General features: G+C 35.0%; 1 protein-coding gene across 1 annotated transcript in view; it reads left to right on the top strand.

Moving 5' to 3' along the window:
* Window positions 1-17,781, top strand: part of ORC3 (origin recognition complex subunit 3) — a 59,266-nt gene that overhangs the window by 10,586 nt on the left and 30,899 nt on the right. The window contains exons 4-11 of the mRNA XM_028108083.2: window positions 689-833; window positions 3,194-3,298; window positions 4,353-4,501; window positions 5,780-5,913; window positions 7,790-7,949; window positions 9,804-9,917; window positions 13,900-14,033; window positions 14,517-14,580. Of these exons, the coding sequence (XP_027963884.1) occupies window positions 689-833; window positions 3,194-3,298; window positions 4,353-4,501; window positions 5,780-5,913; window positions 7,790-7,949; window positions 9,804-9,917; window positions 13,900-14,033; window positions 14,517-14,580 (1,005 nt within the window). The remainder of the gene's footprint in view (window positions 1-688; window positions 834-3,193; window positions 3,299-4,352; window positions 4,502-5,779; window positions 5,914-7,789; window positions 7,950-9,803; window positions 9,918-13,899; window positions 14,034-14,516; window positions 14,581-17,781) is intronic.

The raw sequence follows: 17,781 nt of genomic DNA, 5'->3' as shown, positions 1-17,781 counted from the left end.
CCCTTCTTAACCCTGATGGAATCATGTCTCTCTTTCACATCCCTTCGGTGGTTCTCCTCACAGGATAAAATCCAAACTGTTTAACATCAAGTGTAATTTCATAGGCCTAGCCCCTTGCCTATTTGTCCAGGCTCATTCCCTACCACTTCTCGTGTTCTTGACGCTTAGCTCTGTCTGTGGTTCCCCAGGTACTTGGTGCTTCCTTCCTTGCTTCCTCTACTCCCCATTCCTTCTAACTTTCTTCTCCATGTAATCACCTCCTCCATCACCTGTTCTAATGCTTTGACTCAAATATGTCCCCTCCTCAGCTTAAGTTGGGTGGTCCTATTCTTGGGTGGTCCTGTTCTTCATCATAGCACTTTACCCAATGTATTTTAATTGTTAAGTGTTCTTGCTCAGTTTTTTTTGTTGTTGTTTTTTCACTATTTTAGGATAAAGACTACCTTTCATTTGTAAGGTGGTTAGTAAATGTTTGTTGAATGAATAAATGAGATTCTTTGGTGAGGGAATCCAAAGCACTAATGACTGGAGCTTTAAGGGGAAAAAATTTTTTTTTTAATTTCTTCCATCTAATAATCATTTTACATGTAATCTTTGGAATTAATGACAAATTATCTTTCCCAAACTTAGAAAGATGCTTCAGATTACTACTGATAATAATTCATAAAGTTTTGTGTTTTCTTCATAGCAACTACAAGAGGAATTAAATAAAAACCTGTTCGATAGTCTAACTGAATTTCTGCAAAAGTCTTACTCTGGATTTCAGAAGAATTCAAGAGACTGGGGTTGTCAAATAAAACTCAGAGAAATTCCAACTGCTGCTCTCATTCTAGGTATATATGGGTGTATGTTTGTTTTTTTAATTAGTGGTTTTGTTGTTGAGAATAGTGAAGAATAACCTGTTCTGATAGACCTTTTTATCTCTTTTATAGAATTAAACTAATTCTTGTTTGCTTTACATACTTTGAAAACCAGTAAAAGTTCTTTATGCTGATCATACATCTGTAAATTAAAGGAAATTGATCCAGAATTAGCTAGTACCCTCCTCAACTTTGTCAGAAAAATGAAGGGGAAATATATTTGTGTTACTCTTTTTAGTTATTTTTTGAGGATATATGAGATTTGCATTTGGTAATAAACCACTGGTGGGTAAATAGATTTGGTTGTTTTTTTAATTGTCTCTTCAGTGGAATTATCTATGACCTCAATTTTATTTTCCCTGTGCTTAGTTTATCAATCTTAGATTGTTTTATAATACTGTATTAATATTGTTTAGAAGGGGATTTGGATGAATTATATATAAACTGCTTTCAAACTGCAGGTGGTAAATTTCTTAGGTACTTAAATATCCATCATTAATGTCCCATTTGAACCAAACATCTGGTTGCAAGATAATGGAAAAAAATTTCTTTGGCATACTAGCAAATATCCTTATTTCTTTTGGAAAGAAAGTTGGATTTATTTGGATTTCAAATGTACTCTTCATCGCACTTACAATTTACTATTTATTCAAGGTTTGTTAAACTAGTGAGCACTGAGATAAGGACTTATTTTGTTGTTTAACACTGCCTTTAATACTGTTCATTACCTAAATCTCATTCCTGATGTTCAGGGCAATACTTATCAAAATTCAGTGTACCTACAAAAGTCTCCAGGGGGTTTTAGTAATAAATGCAGGTTTTTGTCAGTAGGTCTGAGGTGGGGCCTGAAACTGCATTTATAACAGGCCTCCTGCTGGTGCCCATATTGCTGATCCCAGGACGACTCTGAGTAACAACACACAGGGAATGATTTTTATATAATTTTTATTTTATATAATTTTATATAATGTTTATAATTTGAACAGCTTTTCAGCGTAGCCTGCACTTAATTTCAAAATCCTTTCCATTTATGGATGAGAAACTGAGACCCAGTGATGACCGGATTATACTGTTGGGTACTTTGTTTCTCTCGGCCAGGTTATAAGAATTGGAGGTGGAGTGGGGAAAACATAATCAAGAGCAATGGCTTGATAGATTGTTGAGAGCACTGTTTAAATCCCTTCTCTGCCTACTGCCAAAAGGAGAAAAGAAGCTAATGGAAATGTTATATTTCAAAGTCAGTAGTCTGATGAGAACATTTTCCCAGTAAAAGACATTGTTGATTTTTTGTTTCAATGTTAAATAGCTTATAAAGTGAGTCGGTGAAAGACAAATAGACCAGTGTTTTGCTAACCTCCCAGAGTTGTTCAGAGGTGCAGTATCACGATCATAGACCATAATGTGTCTAGAAATATCATTTTGATACCGTAAAAAGAAAAAATCCGTAGTCAATGCTTAAGCACAGTTGCACATTTTCTATTTTCCCCAAAAAGGTGTATGTCCATTTAAAAATAACCTGCCAAAAATTTTATTTGTTGGCTATCCTAGAAAAAAATTTTTGCTTCTTGGTGGCCTGGATTCTGAACCTTTTGTTTTTCTTCCAGCCAGTTGAAGTTTTATAGTAGCAATTATCAACCAGTTTCAGGATGTTTGCTCTTGGCACCTGCCTAAGTGCCAAAGCACTTTCTAGAAATCACAGATTGTGACGTCAAGGAAAGTATGTCAGTAGAATTTTTTTCCCATGTAGTGGGGAAATTACACTTAACTCTGATAACTACATGCACAGATAAACTCTGATTTGTGGAAATGAGAACGAGAGGGGCTTAGTAAATACCTAAAGTACCTAAAGTTTTATTAGTTTTTAGGCTCTTCCCTCAGAAATTAGCTTACTGTATACTTTACCTATTGTATTTACTACAGCAGTCATTAACAGTATTAGTGATTGGATTCTCCTCACTTGTTAAGTCAGGGTCACAGTAAGCCTGGAATCCATAGCCCTTATTTTTGAATCATTAGTTTAAAGAGTTCTTTATGAGTTTGACAAAAGTAACAAAATTACTCCTAAGATATTTTCAAGGGTTAACTACATATCCTCAGTAACTTTTTTTAAAGAGAGATTGTGCGAAATACCCTTTCTGACAAATAAGTATTGTGTATGCCTCCAGATATCTGTTGTCAATGGCGGTCTCTTCACTTACGCAGTATATTTTTTTGGTTTCTGTTACTAATTGTATTTAAAAATATTTTTATTTAGTAATTCACTTGACATGTTAGCCTTGTTGTTAAATTGTTAATAATACAAATGATGTTGTAATACTGATATTATTCCATAGGTGTGAACGTAACAGATCATGATTTAACATTCAGAAGTCTAACAGAAGCCCTTCAGAATAATGTCACTCCATATGTAGTCTCATTGCAAGCTAAAGATTGTCCAGGTACAGAATAAATGCCATAATAACCTTGGTGAGATGTTACAAATCTCTTCTGACCTTCTCTCTCTCTCTCTTTCTCTCTCTAGCTTTTTTTTTATCCCTTTTTATTTGTAGGAAGAGCATGGCACTACGTTTTTTGGCAGGGTGAGGTTTATTGGCAGGGTGAGGTTTATTGCCTATCGCAGTAATCTTGGCTGTTGCAGGACTCTTTGCTACCTTTTGCTTCATTTACTCCAGCCCCACCCCTGCCATATCAGCTTCACAGCCAGTAATAGTCTAGGCATTTTATGAGATGTGTTCCTTAACCCAGTAGAAGTTGAGTAAGTTGGAAAGTTTGGGACAGAGAGCTGAGAATTAAGGATTGGGGATTTGGCAGCTTTAGTCCAACAGAGTCTAGACTGTCTAGGTTCATATTTACAGCCTCAAATCATCTTATTGTTCTACTCTGAAAGACCAGCATGGTAAAAAATAGTCCATCACCAGAGCCAATCTTAGGTATATGAAGCCATTGAATCATAAAGGATGTGGATGCTACGAGAGTAAAATGGGTTTAGATTTGAACTGACATAAGGGCTTTATGTGCTTATATTACTTTCATATTCATAAACTGACTGGAACTGATTAAATAAAAGCCCTTAGGACATCTTTTAAAATGACTCTAAGGAAGGTTTGTAATCAGTAAAATAACTTATGTAAGTAACACTTTTGGTCTCTTTTTTTAGAGGCCTTAAAAACCTTTTGTTGTCTAGTGTAATTTAAATATAGATTGCTTCTTATATAATTTATAATTTTCATGTTTACACATTTGCTTAGGTAACACTTTTATTATGGACAATATACATAAACTTTGGCTAGTGTTAGTCTGAGTTAGTGAAATTTAAATATTAAAGAGAAGATACTGATGAACATTAACAGTTAATATGTTAAGTGTTATGTTAATATTAAGTATAGAAAAACACACTGTACCCAAATGTGTATACTGATTAAGAACTTTCAGCTGTTTCATATTTGTTTTAAAGAGAGATAAGCTTTCTTACATTTTTTACCCATTCTGCAGATATAAAACATTTTTTACAAAAACTGGCCTCACAGTTGATGGACTGCTGTGTAGATGAGGAATCCAAAGAGGGAAGTATTCAGGTCGCCCAGAAAAAGACACATTGTTCAATGGATTCTCTTTCCAGTTGGTATATGAATGTCACACAGGTAAGAGTAAACTGACAATTTTCTCTCAGAAAATTGGCATATGATTGAAAGGCTTAGAATTATATTAAACATAGTACTATTTTGTTCTAATAAGAATATGCTTATGTATTCTAGCTATTAATAGTAGCTGCTTATTTTTCATAAGGCTATTAAAATTTAAAAGTATTTTTTTTCAGTATGCAGTCTAATTCCTGCTAAGTGTTTCAGTTCTTACAAGGCCATCTTATTTGCAGGAGAATGTCATCTAGTGACAAAAACGACCTCAGGAATGGGTTCTGCTCTAGAGTCTATCTCTATGACAGTGGCTATAACTTTAATGTATTATCTCTTAGGTCTCTCAGTATTTGCTTTTGTGCAGTAGAACTGTGCTGCCAGGGCCCATTGTCAACGTAGTCCAATGAGAAATAGTCGTTTTTTTTTTTTTAAAAAAAAACCCTAATTTGTTCCACATTTAGAATTCTTGGGAATAAATGGTCTGTAAGTAAAGTATATTCAACAAACAGATAGCTGACAAGACGTTCCATTCTACCATGATAGGCCCCAGTGAGAATGGATAACCTAGGTGATTCATGGAGAACTGCACTATAAAACCACAGCTTTAGTTTATGGTGCTGTGTAGCCAGATAGTATGGGGGAAAATACTGCGGTGACATTTTCTGATAAAGGTGTTTGCTGAAGTCAGTCATGAGTGAAGTTCCATTTTTGCTTTATAAGGGATGAAATTGGGTCTAATGCTTACCATAATATCTTCATTTGGTCCACAATTTTAAATTTTCTAGAAATCAAATGTACATTCAGTTTATGTCAGATATCCTTAAAAGATTGGGATTAGACCAGACGATATTAAAGATGCTTTTCAACTTAAGGTTTAACAGTAGCAGAGCAGCGAAGTAGTATTGTTTTTGTGCTTTTTATTTAAAAATACTAGTTCTCAGCTTAAAGTAAAGCAAAGTAAAACATTCTATTAACAGAAAAAATAATCTATAGAAAATCTCCCCATGCTTTTTTCTGTAGTTTTCTCAGATAGAAAATATAAATATTTTATATGAGTTAATAGATTTTACTGAACCTTTTTCTTCTTGGTTATTATTTCCATGTCAGACACAGAAAGATTCTGCAAATAACTGTTGGAATGAGTTTCTCTTTATTATGTGGGAGAAATAAAAGAAACAGCATTACTGTAAAATGTAAAGGGAGATACATCAACATGTGGCATTGTAACATCGTTTGGGTGGTAAGGCTTACTTTTAACTCTTTCTTTTCACAATGGCTTAAAAGAAGACAGACTCAAAAATGCCAAGGAAAAAGAGGACTTCTACTAGTCAATGGCAGTCTCCTCCTGTTGTGCTTATCTTAAAGGATATGGAAAGCTTCACCACAAAAGTACTCCAAGACTTCATAATTATCAGCAGGTAGATGATATATCATCTGGCTTTTACATAAAATTCTTTTTATTAAGGAAACATATAACTTTTAACTTGAAGAACACCCTTTTCCAGAGAAAATGAATGGCAATTTAATCCTCATTTTAATACCAACTGGATAGAAACCAGAATGATTTCAAATTCCCTATAATTGCTCAAAGACCTCCTATCAGTTTTCCATTTGCTTTTTGACCCAAAAATGAGATCAAAAGACTAAAGTTAACCAATTTTTAATTAGTATGATAAGGCAGTATAAAATGTAGTTTTTCTCACCAAGGTCATCTCTCTTTCCCATTAAGTGGATAAACTACTCCAGATTGAGATATGTTTGTCAGGTCTTAGTTTCTGATACCTATCCACCCTTAGAAGCTCTGAGTTACATATGCTCTCTGAGCAAGTATGTTTTCTAAATAACATTATTTTGTATAATACTTATAGTGAGAAACTACATTCATGGTCTCATTGGATTTTCAAGGCAGTCCTGTGAGATTCAGAATTGAAGTAACTAACCCTATTTAAAATCCAGTGACAGGGGCGCCTGGGTGGCTCAGTCATTAAGCGTCTGCCTTGGGCTCAGGTCATGGTCCCAGGGTCCTGGGATCGAGTCCCACATCGGGCTCCCTGCTCAGCGGGAGGCCTGCTTCTCCCTCCCCCACTCTCCCTGCTTGTGTTACCTCTCTTGCTGTGTCTCTCTCTGTCAAATAAATGAATAAAATCTTTAAAAAAATAAATAAAAATAAATAAAATCCGGTGACATGTATTTCCCATGGTACATTTTTTAGGATACAATTTATTTTGGCCTTTTCTATATGTAAACTTGCTTGATAGTTATAGCTACATTTGCCTAAAGCTATATTGTGTTATAATTTACTAATAAACTTGTAAGTCCTATTTTAATGGTGTCTTTTTTTCCCATTGAAACTAAGATTTCTAGATCCTAAGACTTTTCTTAATGCTAAAACTAAACTGCTTTATGTACTTTAAAAATGCAGAATAAGAAAGTGACAGAAGAGCTCTTCTCTTTTGGAGCTTAAATCTGTGGCTACTTTTGCCATCTAAAGTGAGGAAGAATCCAGGCACTGTACTTCTATGACGGTAGAACTGCATATCGCTGGAATATTGAAATGCAATAGCCAATAGGAGGGAGCATGCAAAATCATCAGCCATGATACAAAGGGCTCAGACCCACAATAGCTCTCAAAGATAGTTCTGTTTTACTCTGTGGAAGTCATTTGTGTTCATCCTGGCAGTGCTCAGAATAAATCATGTCCAATAAGTTTGAGTTAAGAATTCAAGGAAAGGATGTAACATTTTTAAATGGTGTCCTTTAAAAATAGGTCTTATATATGTGTAAGGAAAGTTTCCTAACTCTTAGCTATTATGTATGGTTGGGTGACATAGTGTCTGTTAGATACGTGCATAAATAGAATAAGTTAACTTTGAAAGTTTGTGAGTTACATGTCACTGAACTCTTAAAAAAGCATAGGCTGGATGTCTGTTAGGAAGACTGTAGCTAGGGCTCAGACTTTGAGAGGTTACATTGAATGATTCCTAACTCTTCTAACACTTGAGATTGTATCACCTTAGAGGGAGGCATTTGATCCCTCTGGACCTCTGTATCTTATGTATAAAATGAGAGGATCTGTTAATAGATCGATTTCAGAGCTAGAATGTGTGGGGAAATAGCTATTATTACTTTAACAGAGGAAACTGCGTGACCTAGAGAATTTGAGTATTTGGAATGATATCCTCAGCAGTGTCTTATACCGTACTCCTTCAAATAAAGGTTGTCTTAATTTGAAATTTGATGTATTGAAATATATTTCCTAATGAAATCCCTTTTATATTTTCCTTTGAAAACTAGTCAACATCTACATGAATTTCCACTAATACTCATTTTTGGAATTGCCACATCTCCTATTATCATCCATCGGTTGCTTCCTCATGCAGTATCATCTCTGTTGTGCATAGAACTATTCCAGTCTCTGTCCTGCAAGGAGCACCTGACTACAGTACTTGATAAGGTAAAAAGGAAAAACTCGTACCAGTGAAATAGGATGAAAAGAGTGCCAAGAATAGATTATAAATATAAACGTTAGTGATAAATTTCTGCATCTCTGAGTATGATATTGAACATATTTCTTCACATTTTTTTGTATTTAATGATTTTATAGGGTACAGTATTGCCTCCTCAGATAAAATATAGATTTTTTTTTTTTTTAAGATTTATTTATTTGAGAGTAGGAGTAGGAGAAGCAAATTCCCAGCTGAGCAGAGAGCCCGATGCAGGGCTCAATCCCAGGACCCTGAGATCATGACCTGAGCTGAAGGCAGATGCTCAACCAACTGAACCTCCCAGATACCCCAAGATATAAGCTTTATAAAAAGAATGATTGTATCTTTCTGTATCTAAAAAGAATGATTGTATCTTTCTGTATCTACCTACTTATCAGTCATTACTCAATGGAAAATTAGGTTTTTAATAATTTTTAATAGAATTTAATGACTTCCTAATAACAGTAACAATGTTTTGACTCATTTTGTATAAAATAATTTGTAATTTTTAGTGGACTCTTTCCTGTCATTGCTGCTCTTGACAGAAAATAAATACTAACATTTCCTTAGACCTTAGCTCTATTTTTTTTACCTAAAGTAGTATTAGTTCTGTGTTTCTACCTAAATTAGTAATGACCTTTCACAAATTGTTAGACTCAGCTCTTTTAAGGTGTGCCTTATGCCGCTTGTGAAGGTAAACTAATGACAGCCCTCCGTTTTTTTTTTTCCTCAAGATTTTTATTTGAGAGAGAGAGAGAGAGAGAGAGAGAGCAAGAGAGCTCACAAGTGGGGGCGGGGGGAGGGGCAGAGGGAGAAGCAGGGGGCCCGATTCGGAACTCGATCCCAGGACCCAGAGATCATGACCTAAGCCAAAGGCAGACACTTAACTGACTGAGCCACCCAGGTGCCTGACAACCTTCCAAGGTTCTTCATCTTTTTCCCATGAAGGTGGTATCCATTAGTTTACTGATACTTGGGGGAAAATTTTTCCAGCTACAGTATTTAAAATTGCTTGGTTGGGGTGCCTGGGTGGTGCAGTTGGTTAAGCTTCTGACTCTTGGTTTCAGCTCAGGTGGTGATCCCTGGGTCATGGGATCTAGCCCCGCGTCAGGCTCTGTCTTTGCGCGGCATCTACTTGGGATTCTCTCTCCCTCTCTCTCTGCCCCTCCTCCCCACTCTCTCACTTGCTCTCTCTCTCTCTCTCTCAAATAAATAATCTTAAAAAAAAAATGAAATTGGTTGTAGCCAAATGCATTTGGCCTTCTATAACTATGTTTTTGTTTTAAAAGCCTAGTACGACTTTTCATTTTCAGATGTAAATTCTTCACTATAGGCCATTGAAAATTAGCTGAATAATACAAATTCAGCTATTTTATACTTTTTTAATAGACATCTGTTATTTTGGGGTTTTTCATTCAAAAGTACATAATGTGTTATTCTTCGGTAATGTGTATCAAGGGATGAAAAAGAAATCTTATCTGATAATAAGAATTGCCAAAACCTATAGCTTCTTCAGTGGCTTCTGGTAGGAGAAAAGGGATTGTATAGTTAATAGATTGTATTTTTTTAAATTAGCAATTGGGTGGAAGATGATGGATATCATTGATTCTGGAGATGTATGACTAGCTTCTTTTTTTGGTTGTGACTGTTGGATAAATTAAAGTTTTGGTTCATATTTGATCTAAAAAAAAAGTTTAGCTACTATTATAGCTTTCATAGTTATATGTCATAGTATCATTCTTTGCCTTATTATGTATACTTGCTATTGATGAAGAGTAAAGAAAGACTAATGAGTGTATCCTTCCCCTTTTTATCTCTTTCAGCTACTTCTTACAACCCAGTTTCCCTTTAAACTAAGTGAAAAAGTGTTACAGATTCTGACCAACATCTTTTTGTATCATGATTTCTCAATTCAAAATTTTATAAAAGGACTTCAGGTAAGAAGACACTAATGGGTGTGAAAGTTCATGAACTGATTCTAAATAATTTGCATTAATTTGCATATTCAAACTATTTAACGTGATAAGGCATTTTAAATGGCAAAATCTAAAATAAGTAAATTCAAGTTGTATTCTAGATTCTGTCATTCCTTGGTTAAATTACCTTGCAGCAAAATACAGAGAATTACATTAATTAGGATGTCAAAAAGTGGTAAAAGACACCCTCCTTTCCCCTTGCATTCCAGTGATTCTTAATATATGGGAGTAGGGAGAAAGGGACATTTTTTTTTTTCTTAAGATTTTGATGAAAGCTTACATACTTTCTACCTAAGAAATGCTATATACGAGGGAACAGCAAACTTTCTGTGAAGGATCAGATATTAAATGTTTTTGGCTCTGCATGCTACAACTCTGTTGCATACTCTTTTTCTTCTTTTTAAATAACCAGTTAAAGATATGAAAACCATTTGTAGTTCCTGGGTCATACAAAAATAGGTGGGGGCCATTGTTTGCTGTCCCTTGCACATATTTGTGTGTTTATTCATTTATGTTCCTATATTGGGAATACATTTTTACTAAGGTTTCATGAATTGCCAGAAGAAAATTCATGAGTTCAGCTTCATAACATCTGTTCTAATCTAAGAAAGAACCCTGGGGCGCCTGGGTGGCTCAGTCATTAAGCGTCTGCCTTCGGCTCAGGTCATGATCCCAGGGTCCTGGGATCGAGCCCCGCATTGGGCTCCCTGCTCAGCGGGCAGCCTGCTTCTCCCTCTCTCTCTTCCCCTGCTGTGTTCCCTCTCTCGCTGTCTCTCTCTCTCTGTCAAATAAAAATATATTAAAAAATAAAATAAAAAAGAACCCCATTATCCAGTTATTTAAAAGTTAATATTCCTTGTCTTGGCAACTACCTAAAATACCTTAGCAAAGTGTAGTCATTGTAAATACATGCCAATTGTCAAGTTCCCTAAAGCTTGACAAAAACAAGTCCCTAAAACAAAAGTACAGTATGATAATACCTCACATTTGTATAGTGCCTTAGAGTTTATAAATTATTTCTCACATGTATTTTTCCTCCATATAAAACTGCAGTGCTCTCTTATGGCTAATATGTATCTTTTTTTTCAACTTGACTTTTTTTTTTTTTTTTAAAGTTTATTTATCTGTGAGAGAGAGAGTCCATGCGCGCACATGAGAGCGGGAGGGAAGGGCCGAGGGAGAAGGAGACAAGTAGACTCCCTGCTGAGTGGAGATCCCAAGAACGTGGGGCTTGATCCCAGGACCCTGAGATGATGACCTGAGCCAAAATCAAGAGTCAGATGCTCAACTGACTCAGCCACCCAGGCGCCCCTTTTTAAAAGAGTATTTTAAAGCAGCAAAATATTTACCTTAGCAATATGTGAAATTCAGTGATAGAGGGACATACTACATTTGCCTCTCTCATAACAATTTATTTCATTTATTTACTCAAAAGTATTAAGAGCCTCCTGTAAGCCAAGAACTCTGCTGAGTCCTGGAGATACAGAGGACAAGGAAATCTCGGTCTTCAAATTGCTCATTTGTTTAGTGAAGGAGACAGAAGAGGGAACTCGTAGTTACAGTTCTCAATAGTCAATGCTGCGGAAGAAACACGCCTGGACATTCCATAGGAGAACGGAAGTATAGCCTAAGGAATAGGGGTTCACCAGGTTAAAATGGGAAGTGCATTCTAGGTGAAGACAGTGGTAGAGGGGGAGAGAGCTGTTTGAGGACTACTGCAGTTTTCTAGACAAGATAGAACAAGGGCTAACCTAAGGTAGTGAGAGTGGAGCTAGAGAGGAGGAAACAGATTTGAGGATGAGCTAGAATCGACAGAACCTGCTGACCAAGTGGGTGATAGGATGTGGCAGAGAGGAGCATAGGTTCTAGCTTGGCAAATGGATTGGAGGTTGGTACCATTTATCAAGTATACATGTTAATATAAAGCAAAGAACCCATTAGAAAAGGATGAGTTTCTTTTTGTATATGGTTAATTTTGGGTATGTTGGATATAAAGATTTGGCACTCAGAAGAAAGATCTGGAACAAATAGATGTATTTAGGATTTATCATTAAAAGGTGCTGGGTGAAGTCACATAGTGAGGATGAGGCATCACCCAGAGGCGTGAGGAAAGGACCAAGATTAGAACTTGACGGCAAGCTGAGGAGAGAGCAATAGAAAAGGAGACTAAATAAGGAAAACCAAGAGAAAGCAGAGTAACACCGAAGTCCGGAGAAGAGTTTTAGGAAATAGAAACTGTAGTCTCAGCATTGAGAAAGTGAGTAAAGAAGAGGACATTATAAAATTATGTAATCTCTCTGGGTCTCAGTTTTCTCATCTATAAAATAGGGGATCATATTAGATGATTTTATAGTTCCTCATAATTTACTAAGCACCTCCTTTGTATACTAGGCACATTACTAAGTATTTACATTGTTCCATTTAATAGGTACTATTATCCTGAGTTTCGCAGGTGAAGAAACAGACTTGTGTTAAGTAGCTTGGCCAGGGTCACACAGCTAATAAGTGGTAGAGCCATTAAGACCCCATTTGGCCAGTTTTCTTAATCATCAGTAGGAAATATGTGTAAGTCCTGATTTCTATAGGAGGTACAGTAGGGCATATAATCATTCTGTATATGTTTGTTTCATTAGATGAATATGTTAACCAGCTTGTTAGTTGACCCAGGATTTTGAGAACACACTTGGACAAAGTAGTGAAGTGATACTAGATTCTTACTTACAGCTCTACTGTAACTCATGTGACTTCCTCCCATTCCTCCTCCCCAGCAAGTCCCTTATCATGTTTTTACTTTTCTGATGTTTAAAAAGAGGTATTAACACTGGAATATTATCACAATATAATTGGAAAATATAAGTAAGAAATGAGATTTTGTTAATATGTGCAAAAATAATTTAGCACTTGGCATGAACAGTTACTTTCTGTTTGGTATTTGTTTCTAAGTTAGGCTGGCTGTTTGCCTTACAACCTTATACTTCCTCCAGAATGAACTGTGTTAGAGGATTTCCTCCAGCCTTGGGTATCTGGTCCTCAGCTCTATCGGCTCAGAAATTCATTATCAGTTTACCCAGAAAGGATCAAGCTCAAATACCTTAATACTGATATATAAGCCAGCATGTTAATTTATTAATTTGTAATGGGAAATTCTGTTTTCCAGTCCAAGAATGTGTTTGTCCACTATCTAGGGAACTGTCTCTCTAGTATCAAGGTATCTAGAAACTAAACCAAATTGGTCATGAGAAGGTTGCTTAGAGTCAGAGTTTTTAGCATTTGGATAGTCTTATGAGATAGATCTTATGAGTTATGGTAGAATCTGGAAAATCATTCCCCCTTGTACTGTAGAGACCACAGCATCCTAGTTACTATGACACTTAAATTTATCAGATACTGTACCGTGTTTTTCTCATGAAATAAAACTCAGTTTAAAAAAAAGATATATTTTCTTTAGCTATCCCTCATTTTTCATTATTCTTTTTTATCAGTAGGCAAAGCTTCTACCATGGTTAACATTTTTATTTATTCAGCAGATCACATTTTTTCACTGATTTTAGATGGGTGTTTGCTTGTGAGTATTTGGGCATCTGTTAGACTCTGAGGTCACACCCCAATCCCATCCCCACAATATTTACTGTTATTGTGAGTTGCTTCTGTAGAGAGCTAATCTATCCATTAATATTAGTTTCTTCTGGTTTATACTTCAGAGATTACAATTTTCTGACCTTGCCCCACAAAATCAGAGTCTTAAAAATATTAAAGATACAGAACCATTTATGCATTGTTTGCAATGTTACTGTGATGTTATTAAATGTATTAGTGCCATACTTTTACTGTTTTAAAAAAACCAGAACCTTAAAATTGAGTAGACACAGAGCAAAAGATTACTGCCAAAATATAACAAATATATTTAATTTTCACATCTTTTTTATCTTCACATTTCTTTCAGCTTTCTCTATTAGAACATTTCTATTCCCAGCCCCTCAGTGTTCTGTGCTGTAATCTCCCAGAAGCCAAGAGAAGAATAAATTTTTTATCAGATAATCAGTGTGAAAACATCCGACGTCTTCCATCGTTTAGGAGGTAAAAGGAGAAGTGCTTATTTAACACATCTTATAATAGAGGTTGGGATAAAATGAAGGATCTCAGATTGAGCTATTTTTGAAGTGGGGAAAGAAAAAAAAAACTTTTTATTTAGAGCACAATGAAATCCTCTGTTTTCAATTGTGAGATTTCTTTGTTGGACTTGAAAATTTAGCATAAAGAAAAATATTTTTACAAAGGGACATAATTTTCAGGTTCTCCAGAGTTACTTATTTATAAATAAGATTTCCTGATTCTGGAATTTATGGCTTTTGTTTATGATTAGATCCCTAGATTATGTGGTATAGCTGATTTAAGGAGTTAAAAATTACCATTAAACCATGACTGTTATCTTGAGCTTATTTTTGAGAAGAAATGAAAGAATGTGACCACTGATCTAAGTAGTTCTTTTCCCCATATGATATTCAGATCTTTAGTATGTTTAATTTTCTCTCTTTGTGTGTGGGATGGTGAAAATTCTAGGTACGTGGAAAAGCAAGCTTCAGAAAAGCAAGTTGCACTATTGACCAATGAGAGATTTTTGAAGGTAGGAATGTGGATGTATTTGTTTCAATTTTATTCTCTTTCTTTTCTTCATAGAAACAATATGCACATAATGTTTATTCGGTGAATTTATAAAACATATCTGTCCATCCTAATATGCTTTTCACAGAGAATTAATGGGTCTTCATAATCATATAGGAATGTGATTTGAAGGTGACACAAAACTTCAGTTCTAAGGTAACCTTTTTTATTGAGAAAAAGTATTAACTACAGGTTTATCCTATGGTGTAATTTGAAAATATTTTTAGATCTCAACTTTGTTTCCACATAGCAATTTTGGAATCTGCAGGCAATCTCATTTTAATGTTCTTTTAAAAGTTGTCATACATAAAGGCACATAGAAACCATGTAGCTTAGGGACCCACTGCTAAGTGGGTTTGATTTGATTTGAAAAAATATCATTATATATTGATTATACAATGCCAGGAAAGAAGTAATGAGCTTAGAAAATTAAGAGTTAGCCATACAACATAGGCAATATCAAAAGAAGGAGTTTTTTTTTTTCTTTCTTGAATAAATGATACTTAGACGTGGTACATAAATCAAAAGGCAAAGATAATATACAGAGAAAATACTCCCTCACACCTTTATCCTCCAACCACCCACTTTCCCTTCCTAGATATATTCAGTGTTACTAGTTACTTAGGCATCATTCCAGAAATATTCTTCAGACACACAAGTAATTTTACATACTGTAGGAGTTCCCTTCCCTATCTTAACAGAAGATAAGTATATAAGCTATTCTGCACCTTGTTTTGTTTTGCACTTAATCTTGGAAATCATTCCATATCAGCATTGAGAGTGGTATAGTACTCTATGGAATGAATATAGTTTCATTTTACTTAGCAGGTCCCTTAATGATGGACAACTAGAAATGCATAGTGTCATACTTGTTTTCATACTATTCATGCCTTTTTTGAGGAAAAAGTTGTAGAAAATTGTAATAAAATTGAGATTGAAGTAGCCCTAGTGCTATGTGTAGGTTTTGCTGATACATACTATTTTCAAATTTTGAATGAAAGAATGTTAGTTCCTAGAGGGCATGTGTGCTGTATAGCTCTGAATACTAATTTACCATCTTTTTGTAAATTCTCAAAAAATATTAAGAATGGCTTTTTTATAATTGAGATATAATTGACATACAATATGACACTGGACATTGGCTTTTGTTAAACATTATTTCTAATGCAGAATCCACATTGGGCCATATTATAAAATCAGTTCTAGACTGGGCTTAATAATTACTTCAATAATCTCTGTAATCTTTTTAGAGCAGAATAAGAAGTTTTCAAATCCTAATGCAGGTTGTTTTGGAAGAGAGGAACTTTAAGAACCAGTGGAAAGGGATGTGTGCATGTTTTACTGAATTTTAAGATTAGATGGATTAGCGCTCTGCTGAGTCAGCTAGTTGCCCAGTGCATTTCCTGCGAGAGTATATTTTCAGAAGCCAGGAATAGATTTTTAAAGAGTACCTTTAACCATTGAGATGATAAAAGGGAGAGAATCTCTAGGTTGGTCTGTTGTAGAAATAGCTTGACATTTATCTGTGCTTCTCAATAACTTTTCATATATTTTCTGAGCATTTATTTATACTGTACTTGTTCCTAGTGCACTTAGCTCTGTTCTTATTATCTTTGCTGTATTCATTTTAGGATTGCATACTTTGTTAAAGGCATATTTTCTTGAGATTTACATAGAAATATGAAGGGGCACAAGGATTTGTACCCTTACCCTAAGGAAGTTATGTGCAGGTTACCTGCTAAATTCAAAGGACAGAAGAAATCTATGAAAATAATTAATGTGTCTGAAATCAACAGAGTGAAAGTGTCTTTGTATATTTTATTCTTGTAATGCTTTTTCTCTTTTTATAGTTTATTTTAAAACATCATCTTTTTTTTTTAAGATTTATTTGAAATAGGGGGAATGAGAGAGCACAAGTCAGGGGGAGGGGCTAAGAGAGAGGGAGAAGCAGACTCTCCACTGAGGAGGGAGCACAACCTGGGGCTAGATCCCAGGATCCTGGGATCATGAGCTGAAGGCGGAAGCTTAACCAACTGAGCCACTCAGGTGCCCCCATTATCAATTTTTATATGTATTTTTCCACAGTAAAAGAAATCAGAAAAAACTCCGCATGATAATAATATGGTACTACATGATACAGGGGAAGATTCTGATTTTGACCTCAGGAATCTTGGATTTCAATTCCAGCTACTCATTAGCCAGGTGTATCTTACAAAAATCACTCATCCTATTTAAGGCTATGGGCAGTAATTCCTAGTGTGATTTCTTCATAGGGTTAGTGATAATCAAAGTCTGTTCAGCAAATGAGAGTGAGTTAAAAACAAATACACAATAAAATGTTTATAAATGTAAATCATAAATACTGTTATTACTTTTCACTATGATAAAAATTAAAATCAGTACACATAGTTTTATATATTGCATATTGTGTATTATACATATTATATATAATACTCTTGTGTTACATGGTTTTATAGATTATATAGTTATATAGACATGCCTACTGTTAAATTTTTCACTTTGTACCCATTTTCTACACTGAGATTCTGAAGACCTAGACCTCAAAAGTATACTCTAGAGAAATTTATACTCTTTATATCTAGATTCTTTCAGCCGGGAAAATCTACTTTGCTCTCCATCCTGATGAACTAAAGCAGTTGCTCTCAAACTTTAGCATGTATCAGAATCACATGGAGGGCTTGTTAAAACACTGATTTCTGGCCTCCATCCCCAGAGTTTCTGCTTTTGTAGCTCAAAGGTGGGCCCCAAGAATTTGCGTTTCTAGCAAGGTCCCAGGTAATGCTGATGCTGCTGGTCTGAAGACCATCTTTGAGAACCACTTGAACTGGACTGATTCCCTAGAAGGAAATGTTTATTGCTTCCCTTCCCTTGTTTTCTTAAATTTAGAACTAATCTAAATTCTCACTTACTTAAATGACTCATCTCAATTATCCTCTGACTGGAGTCAAGAAGTTAAAAAAAAAAAACACCCTAACTCCTTTAGAAATATGGACACTCAGTTTCATAGTTACAGCTTTTAAAATATATGTCAGCTTTGTATTTCATAAACTTCATGGGTTTTAATTTTTTTAATTTAAAATTTAAAAAATTCAGCTGACTAAACCATAAAACATTTGTAGAAGTTTCACTAGGAAGTTCAACA

This window comes from Eumetopias jubatus, unplaced genomic scaffold (assembly GCF_037043125.1).
Source record: "Eumetopias jubatus isolate StellerSeaLion01/CBP00866 unplaced genomic scaffold, mEumJub1_p1.0 scaffold_6, whole genome shotgun sequence".
NCBI classification, from domain to species: Eukaryota; Metazoa; Chordata; class Mammalia; order Carnivora; family Otariidae; genus Eumetopias; species Eumetopias jubatus.
The sequence above is the reverse complement of the archived record's forward strand: the minus strand, read 5'-3'. Positions and strand labels throughout refer to the sequence as shown.